At 39.2% G+C, this 10,046-nt stretch overlaps 1 protein-coding gene across 3 annotated transcripts in view; it reads left to right on the forward strand.

The window, feature by feature from the left end:
- The window catches only part of LOC114322450 (serine/threonine protein phosphatase 2A 55 kDa regulatory subunit B beta isoform), a 29,638-nt gene extending 21,492 nt beyond the window's left edge, over positions 1–8,146 (forward strand). For all 3 annotated transcript variants that reach the window (XM_082925410.1, XM_028269751.2, XM_028269755.2), the window contains 5 exons: positions 5,903–5,971; positions 6,060–6,151; positions 6,241–6,318; positions 7,169–7,236; positions 7,384–8,146. In XM_082925410.1, coding sequence (XP_082781536.1) covers positions 5,903–5,971; positions 6,060–6,151; positions 6,241–6,318; positions 7,169–7,236; positions 7,384–7,520 — 444 coding nt within the window. In that variant the 3' untranslated portion in view covers positions 7,521–8,146. The remainder of the gene's footprint in view (positions 1–5,902; positions 5,972–6,059; positions 6,152–6,240; positions 6,319–7,168; positions 7,237–7,383) is intronic.
- Positions 8,147–10,046: the final 1,900 nt, after the last annotated feature.

Genomic DNA, 10,046 nt, shown 5'->3' on the forward strand with positions numbered 1-10,046 from the left:
TACTTCCTTACCAATCTTTTATTACTTACCCCCATGAACCTTTGTTGGTCAAGGAGGAGTTTGACAAGCTAGATCTCCATCTTTGAACTCAAGTGGCCTTCTCTTCTTGTCAGCCCATGTCTTCATCTTATTTGTTGCCTTTTCAAGATTAGCTCGAACATGGTCGTGGTTTTTCGTCCAATCCTTGGTAAATTGGAAAGCCCTTGATGACTTACCTTTGTTGTGGGTTAATAGTGGCAGCTGTCTGTTCACAATCTCAAAGATGCTCTTGCATGTAGAGTTGCTCCTCGTAAGAGTTGGAAGTACAATTGCACTACATCAATAAGCTGCATCCAATTCCTTTGGTTTGCATTCACAAAGTGCTGCAAGTACTCCCAAGCATGCAATTGAAGCGTTTGGTTTGTCCATCTGTCTCTGGATGGTAGCTTGAAGACATGTTAAGTTGTGACCCTAGATGCTTGAACAATTCCGTCCAAAACTTTTCAACATAATAGCTGTCTCGGTGACGAACAATGCTTTTGGGCATCCCACAATACTTCATAACGTGCTTCAAGAGTTGGGCAGTCTCCTCCACCAAAATATATTTTGGGTCAACCACAAAGGTTGCATATTTGGAGAATTGATCCACTGTGGTCAAGATGGACCTGATCTCCCCCACTTAAGGTAGATCAATGATGAAGTCAAGGGACACTCTCCATGGTATCTTTGGCACTGGTAATGGTTCAAGCAAACCTGCTTCCCTCTTATGCTTGACCTTGTCTTGTTGGCATATGAGACGAGTGCGAACATTTACCTCAAAATCATCACGCATCTAGGGCCCGTAATACCTTTGATTCACTAAGGCTGAATTTTGTTCCCAACTCGGATGTCCTACACAATGGGTGTCATGACACTCACTAAGAAGGGTCTTCCTCAAATCACCAGCCTTGGGTTCAAAGATGCGATTGCTTGTTGTCAATAGTAAATTGTCTGGCACCCAAAATTGACAAGTTTAGTGAGATCTTCTACCATAACATCCTTGTCTAGATGGACTTTAATATTCTCCTTAAGGCTAGTGGAAATTGAAGTAAGTCAACGCACTTGATGGCACATGACAAGCTCTGGCTTTCTACTGAAAGCATCGAACAACATGCAAGAAGTGGCTCATTGTCGTGTTGTCGACTTGCCCGTCTTCACTACAAACTCTGAACCCAAAATGTTGTGCCTCCATGTCCTTAGACAGTACACTATGACATGCAACTCCTTCTCATGGGCCCAATACCTCCTTTCAGCATCATTGAGCTCTCTACTTGTAGACAATTAGGTGTCTAACCTGCAAAGAACACCACCCAAAGCAAAGTCAAAATGCATCTGTTTGAATCTTGAAGGGCTTACCTAAATCAGGTAAAGCAAGAACAAAGTCTTTAGATATAGCTTTGCTTGTAGAAGCCCTCTTCTCCATGGCATTCATCATGTTTAGGGGTGGGAATCATGTTGTGTCATTCCGGGTTCGTGTCCAAAACACCCCAATACTAACACAACCCATTTAATTAAATGTGTCAATCATCTTGACATTGACCTGACCTATTTATACTCATGTCAACCAGGACATGACATCCCTAACACGATTAGCATTAAGAACCTGTTTTAAATTATGAACAGATTGTACAGCAAAGCAAACCTGTTTCGCATCATGTGCACAAGTGTGACTTGTTTAAACTTTACACAAACAAAGATCATATATATGCTAATATCGACGATCCACAATTAATCCACCACACGTCCATTCTGAACTACCCATTTATATCAAAACATCCAATAAGACTCCAAAAACAAAAAAAAAAAGTCATCCTTTGAAAAGAAAAAAAAAAAAAAATTTGTTGTGACTATGCCCCATCCAAAATAACACAATTGCCAATCTTTCACATGAACTCCTACTCCAAAAACATTACTGCCACACATTCTGGAAACTGCTTCATCTACCAACAATGAGTCATTGGAATTTCTTGCAACAAGATCAAATCGTAAACATCATTCATCGCTGCCTATTCAAATTGAAAACATCCCTCATACAAGTTAAAAATTTGGAAACATAATCACCGTAAATCTAGAGTCAAGATCAACCACATGACTTGAACATTCCACTGGTTCAAGCTCATAGATTTTTGCAAGGGTCAAATGTGTCCATTTCGGGTTACGCGTGTTCAACTAGAACACAATCCCATTTAATGTTAATGTTCTCGGATCGTGTCATATTTGTGTTTGAGTAAAAAATTGACCAACCCTAACCCTTTAATTACGTGTACGATTCAAGTCTTGTTAATGGGTCTCTGCCAAATTCCCTCTCCTAATCATGTGGAAAGCTCTCACTTGTGAGCCAGTCGCCTTAGAACTCTTCCCACTTTGCCTAGATGGCACATCATCTTCCTCGCTATCATTGCTGCTTGGTCAAAGCATTCCATGCACATGTCTACAGGCATTCAAACAACATACGAAGCCTATTGCATATAGTGCAGGAAATAAGGCCTCACCCTTCACATGTTGATTGTTATAGAGCATTTGCTTTATCACCATAGCTCTTCTGTTGCCCATATCCACCGATTGAGTGACTTTTGGAGGTGGATGTGTTGGTTCCCCCATTATTAGGTTCGCTACAGCCTTTGGAATTGTCGCATCCCCTATTCTTGCGCAGGGACCCATCCCTTTGCTTAGGTTTAGAATAGTTTGTTAGGCACTCTGTTGCCACTTGTGCATAGGCTAGGTCTTGCGCATGTTACCTTTGAAGCTCAATTCTTGCCACGACTTTAATCCTTCTAGAAAGTTGAAGAGCTTGTCTTGCTCTGACATATCCTGAATGTCAACCATAAGCGCAAAGAATTGCTTGACATAGTGTCTATTAGTGCCAGTATGTTTGAGATCTCACGAAGCATGCCATGCATTGTACTCCACTTATACAGTGAAGAATTGAAGCTTGAGTTCATGCTTGAGTTTATCCCATTAGGCCTTGTTGCATCTCATCATATTTTGTCCGCCATCATAGTTTGGCATCACTGGACAAATACATTGTGGCTATAGAGATTTTGGACTCCCTCAAGTCACCCCTCACGACTGTGAAATATTGCTCCATGTCAAAGGGGAAGTTGTCCAACTCATTAACATCTCGAGCACCACCGTAGGCACGGGGCTGTGGCACGCGTGGCCTAGTGAACTCCAAGCCATTACCAGGTGCGTTGCCAAAAGTATGGGTAAAGGACACCAACCCGGCCATTAAGATTCTCCAACTCAAGACTGAGTTCGGCCCACATCTTTTCAATCATGCCCTTGAGCCTTTGCCATGTGCTTGCTCAAGATTGTGCACTTGTTCCTCAAGATTAGCCAAAGAGCCTGCAATGTTGTCTATGCATTCCTCAAGGAGCTCAATCCTCTCCCATTGCATTGGCATGGTCGAGCTAGCTTTTATTTAGAAAGCCGTTGATAGAGAAAGCCAAGAAAGTCAGGCTTTGATACGAACTGTGACACATCTGTCAAGTGGAAGCTTTGCAAGTGCAAATGTGTGGCACTATTTAACACTATTTACTAGCCAACCAAGCTCCCACAAGTTGTTTCCAAAGGCAAGCAAACACAATAAGTTGTTGGATTGTCTAGGCACTCGACATGTGTCCCCTTGGGCATGAAGTGTGCTTGGGCTAGTCTTAGGGAAAGAGGGATTTTGACCAAGATTTGACACATCGAATGCTGTAGCATATGAGGCTGACATCAGAAGTTGCAGAGTTGACCTTGCTTCCTTTCATTTTTCCTTGTCAAGGGGCCACGCCACGTATGCTCGGCTGAGCTGGCTTGCCACCTATTTAAAGGGAACCTCCATACAGGCCATGCATCATCATTATATGCCTTGCTCTCTAACTCTTGGACACTCCGCTGTCATCCTCTCTCTGTCTGCTAAGATTGTCCTTGATTGTGTCCTCTCCCACCTCCGGTGGTCTCCAGCCATACCAGTGTGCCATTGTTCCAGTGGGAATTCCTCAGTCAACTTATCCTTCATCTACACAAAAGTCATTTAACCCTTTTTAGACTGAATATGAGCTCCCAAAAACATTTTAGATTTTGGGAAGCATGATGGAATTAGTCTCTTTGAAAAGTAGGAAATGAACAATTTATGCATCTGGACTATCCAGTAGTTGCTTTGAAGCCACAACATAGTTGTAGGAAGAAAATGAAAGCATTTGTCCTTGCATGGCTATCTTTTAAATTTGGAGTTTAAATATGCGGACTTATTTGTCATTTCCTTTTTTTATTTTTATTTTTTTAAATGTTCTACATCTCGACAGAAGAATCTATACCATGAATGTTCGTATTCTCAATTTAGAATTTCCTTATTTTCTTTTATAGTTGAATTGCATAAATGTCTTCCCCTGTTGGGGTGTAGTAGGGACCTATGAAGCATGGACACGGCAGATTTCATGCCGTGGCAGTGTCTGACACGGGGACACGCCGGGGACACGTACGGGACACGCCGGGTGGCGTGTCCCTTTAATTTAATTATTTTTTTGCAGGGGATACGGTGGAGACACGGCGGAGACATGCGTGTCCACCAAATCTGGACACGGTTGTCCAAATCTGGACACAGAGAGCAAAAAAGAAGAGTAAAGGAGAAGAGTGAAGGTGTTGGAACAAACCTGAACTTCGATCCAGTCTAGTCGACTCGCCGGCAACCTCCATGACCTCCATCGTAAGCCGTCGACCTCGACCTCCATCCCCTTCGACTTCGACGATCCAGTCGCCCTTTGACTTCGACGAGCTCTATCTCTCTCACCTTCTCTCTCTCCCTCGCGATCGCGATCGATCGCTTCTTCCTCTCTCTCTCGCGTCTTTGTCTTCTTTCATCTACTGGACTCGTATATATATAATATATAACTATTATTATTATAATAATAATAACTGATAGTATTATTATTATAATGGTTATAAAGGATGATTATATAACTATTATTATTATATAACTATTATATTATATATACTTATACATATTAATAAAAATAAATAAACATGTATATAAAATAAAATAAAAAAATTAATTAGAACATATTACTTAAAAAATATAATAAATAAATAAAATAATTAATATGTATTAAAATAAAAATATTTATAAAAAAATTAAAAAATCTGCCTTGTCCCCTGCCGTGTCCGTGTCCCCATTTTTTAAAAATTAACGTGTCCCGTGTCCGTGTCCGTGTCCGTATGCGTGTCTGTGTCCGTGTCCGTGCTTCATAGGTAGGGACGACTGGAAACTTCTATCAATTAACCGGGATCCATTTTAAGTCCAAGCGTTAAATAATCTGTAGTGGAAGCCCCCAAGCCCTGAATAACAAAGCCACTTTTTGTTCTCACCGTACACAATTTTCTTTGTTCTTTTCTTTCTTTATTCTTCTTATATTTATTTATTTTTTTAACATGTGTATGCTTTGGCATGTGCTTGGACTTCTAATGTTCTGCAATTAGTTTGGACTTCCTAATTGTCACTTAACATGAATTTGGACTTGTAATGGTCTGCAATTATACGTGGTTTAGTAAGGGTGTGAGTGGAAAGCCATCGTAAATTTCTGATGGGACTTGGGAATGTCATATTCTGAACAATTGCACTTGTTTTTTTAATGTAATTTCAGTCAGCAGACATGCCTAAATTGTTGTTCCGTATCATAAATGGATGTGCACGTGTATGTATTGGCATATGTTTTCCATGATTGTTTCAGTTGGATAGCTCCTGGCTGCTTTGTTGGGGTAGATTGGATGCTCTTACATCTTTAGGTTTCTTACCTGCTTGCAGTTTTCTGCCAAAAACACGACTCTAGATTTGAAATCCTCTACTCTAGTATAGTTTGATTGAATTTACTTTCTTGCTCTAATCCATTTTGGTTGCTTGCAGTTATGGGATATTAATATGGATTCAGGTCCAGTTTCAACCTTCCAGGTTCATGAGTATCTAAGACCTAAGGTAACTCCCTTTATTCTTCCACGTCTTTATGTAAAGTTTTTTAATGCTTTGACATGTAAGCAAGATAAGTTTGTTTGTTTTTGTCTAGCTATGTGATCTATATGAAAATGATTCCATCTTTGATAAATTTGAGTGCTGCTTGAGTGGTGATGGGCTGCGAGTGGCAACAGGTTCATACAGGTCTGTTCACATTATTTCTGCTGCCCATTTTATCATTGTTGCTGTTTTACTTCAGACATGCATCTAATATTAAATTAATGTGATTCCAGCAATCTATTCCGAGTGTTTGGTCGTGCTGCGGGCAGTAATGAAGCAACTACCCTGGAAGCCAGCAAGAACCCCATGAGGTATCTTGTACAAAAGAATAATGTTTTACAGTACAAAGATATATTTGTACAAAAAAACTTATTCAAAATGATGTGATCGTGACATTTTTTAAAATATGAGTCATAATGGTGGGTGTTAGTGTTATTAAAGGCGATAGGCGCACCGAGGCACCAAGGTCTCTTGGAGCCTAGGCTCAAGGCGCAAGGCGAGGCGCAAGCTTCAACGAAGTGAGGCGCACCTTGTACTGAAAAAAATATATAATTTAATATAAGTAAATAATTAAGGGCTCAGTATAAACAAAATGAAATGTTAAACATTTTTTGTTTTTTGGAGATTAAGAATTAGGGCTAATTTTTCTTCTATCATTGATTTGGAGTTGAATGCCCAATGTATTGGCATCTATAATAAGAGTAGGGATCTTCTGTAGCTACACCATACTAAATCAATGGTTAAATTTTAAACAAAACCAGTTAAAGCAACAATGGAAAAAGCCCTCAAGACGCAAGTTTTGGGCCAATCAGGCGCCTTATCACAGTTGTCTGGCCTAGAACATTACAAGGCACAAATCTTGGGCCTAGGTGCACGCCTAGGTAGGCCTTATCGAAATCGCCTAGCCTGCAACACTACAAGGCGCAAACCTTGGGCCTGGATAGGACTTGGGCCTAGCCGTGCCTTTAATAATGTTGGTGGGTGTTTTGATTCGAAATGAAAGGCTCACAATGCAAACAGCCACCTCATTTTGTTTGAAAATTTTGCACAGATATTTTGTTTGTATATCATTACTCTTGACAAAAATGTCAAAAGTGCGAGACTAACGTTGATTTCAACTTGTGACATTAGTAATTATAGAAACTTTTATATGCCTTTTAGGAGACAAGTTCAGACCCCTTCAAGGCCTTCCAGATCCCTCGGTAGTATAACACGTGTTGTCAGACGAGGTCAGCTCTCTCTCTCTCTCTCTTGTGTGTTTGTGCATGCATGCCAATGCAGGAGCATCATTTTTTCTGTTTGCCAGTTTTATTTTTGACACTTGACATCGGGGCATGTATTTCATTAAATGTAAATTTTGGAATATCCTTTAACAGGATCTGAAAGCCCCGGAGTAGATGCAAATGGAAATTCATATGATTTCACAACAAAGTTGCTCCACCTAGCATGGCATCCAACTGAAAACTCAATTGCTTGTGCTGCTGCAAACAGTCTGTACATGTACTATGCATGAAGATGGATCCAGGAAGAAATTTATTGTTGCTTGTTCAAACTCTTCTTGGGTTGCTGTTGGAGAAAGCTCTTTCCCCCTTTTGCGCCAACCAGCAACGCGAGGGTCTTCAAAATTTCTCACTTTTTGCAGCGCCTCATAAATCTGTAGCAAGTGCATCCTAATATGATGGTCCAGAAGCTTCTTTTGCAGAATCAATGAGACAGCAACTTGTCTTTATTCCTGGGCAAGCCAATTGCTTTTTTCCAACCCCATCTCTTCCTCCCATTTTCTCTTTCACCCTTTATTTCTTTTTTATTTTTATTTTTTATTTTTTATCCTTTTCTTTCTCAAAGGAAAGATGCAATTCTGTTCTTATTGTGTTGGGTTGAAGTCGGGAAAATGTGATTTGTAGCTTTGCATCTCCATCATCTCCTACAAGAGACTTACGGATGTCTTGCATCCAATACTGCCACTAGTTCTAAGATGAATGTAGTTTTTACCTGGGAAGAAGCTGCCGCCTGCTAACATATGCAGTGAATCAATCTTATTAATTTTTCCATGGGGTTACGGTTTAAATTCTTTTTTTAGGATGATTTTACTCTTGTTTTTATTATAGTTTGTCAATTTAAGTATTATTATTATTTCTATTTCTTTTGTAAAAGCAGTTCAATGGCTTTTTTGCTTTATTTGTTTTTTTTTTTTTTGGTCGTGCATTTATCTAAATTAAGCACTGGCCTAGTGGTTGCAAATTTAGTTGGGAGGCTTGAGGGTGGTTATTATGGTTTTGGAAACCACCCAGTTATGGGATGGTGCCCGCCCCGCCCCAAATGAGTTTGATAATTTCAGTTCTGACAACTGCTCTGTATCAGAAAAATAAAAAAATACGTGTATATATACGCGGTCTGTTATTGTTAGTAATTTGATTTATTTTTTTTTTGTTCGAGCACAGAAAATATAGATATATTAACGAAGTTCTAGTATAGAGCCTATACACAAAAAGGTGAAATGTTTAGCATAGGTTCTAATATCATTAAATATTGTCGCTGAGTTCCAGTCCGGCATACAGAACTCAGTGAGGACATTGATCAACATTTGGCACTCTGTAAAAATGAATACACATTGAAGTTGCTTCTCCTTTGCCCATTGATCAGCAGCCTAGCGAGGTTTTGCTTCCGTAGCGGGAGGTGATGGAAGTTTGCATCTCTGTGCTCCCGTCCACCCAGTCTTGGCTTTCTTCATAACAGAGCCAAGCATACCCTGCCTTACACTTTTTTCTTGCCAAGATGCATCTATTGTAAAGGTACAAACCTGAGAAGAAATATCTGTGATGGGAGAATTCGCATGTAAGCAACAATTGGATTCGTTTCCTTCTAATTTTACCACTGCTCTAGTATTCAACATCTCATTAAAAGTATTCCGCTGCTCAACCGTAATTTCCGAAGCCCATAAGTCATCTAACACATCGAGAGCAGACTTAAATTTATTATGAAATACCCATTTATTCCGTTGATCCCACATAGGCTGAAGTATGATACCGGACTGCACAATGAGGTCCTCTTCTTTAATAACTTCTACCCACTGGTTGAACCAAACGACGACATTGCTTGTGTAACAATCCTGACCTGTGATTAGCTTATAATCTTTGATTAAGAATGCCTACTAAGTAATTAAGAGGAAATTCTGAGTTAATTACATGTGAATTGTGTTATTTGTGTTTGTATCTGTCTAATGTAGGAATATCTGTCTGTGTTTTTGTTTAGGTACGCAAATTGAAGGCCTTATCGGCATTTGATCACAAAATTGACTTGGTTTATGTGTTATTTGGAATTTTTAGAATAATATGATAGGTTTAATTGGAATTCGATTCAGACACCATTAATTAGAATAAAATAATCCTAATTAGCTAACCTTGACTCAAATTAATTAAGGCAATGTAGTTAAGCCTATATAAGGCACAAATGACTTTAGGATATGTAAGACACTAGCATTTCATCCCCTTCTTGAACTCATAATCGTGAGAGAGAGAGAGAGAGAGAGAGAGAGAGAGAGAGAGAGAGCTTAGGAGAGTTGAACTTAAGCTTGGAATTGTGGAGAATTTAAGGCATGACTTGTAGGAGCTTAAGAATTTGTTGATTAGAACTCAATTGGAGACCTTAGGTGAGTATTTGACTTCGAATCTATGTGTCTAAGTCATTAATGAAGAGAATCTATGCAGGGCCGGTACTGGGGCATAGGCCACAAGGCCATGGCCTACGGCCCCTCAAAATAGACTAAAAAAAGGGGCTCCTCCTATTATAATTTAGTGTAATATATTAGGTATGTTTTAAGTCTAAAAAAATTAAAAAAGGCTCAAATTAACTTAAAATAAATTGACTCATTAAAAAATTGAAAAACCATTCAAAAAATTAGCAATGTTATTCACTGAAAATAGACCCAGAAAAGGGGTCTCTCTTATTATAGTTTAGTCTAATATATTAAGTATATTTTAAGTCAAAAAAAAATTAAGGAAGACCCAAATTAACTTAAAATAAATTAATCCATTAAAAA

Source organism: Camellia sinensis, chromosome 4, assembly GCF_055761805.1.
Source record: "Camellia sinensis isolate YWXY chromosome 4, ASM5576180v1, whole genome shotgun sequence".
Lineage (NCBI taxonomy): Eukaryota > Viridiplantae > Streptophyta > Magnoliopsida > Ericales > Theaceae > Camellia > Camellia sinensis.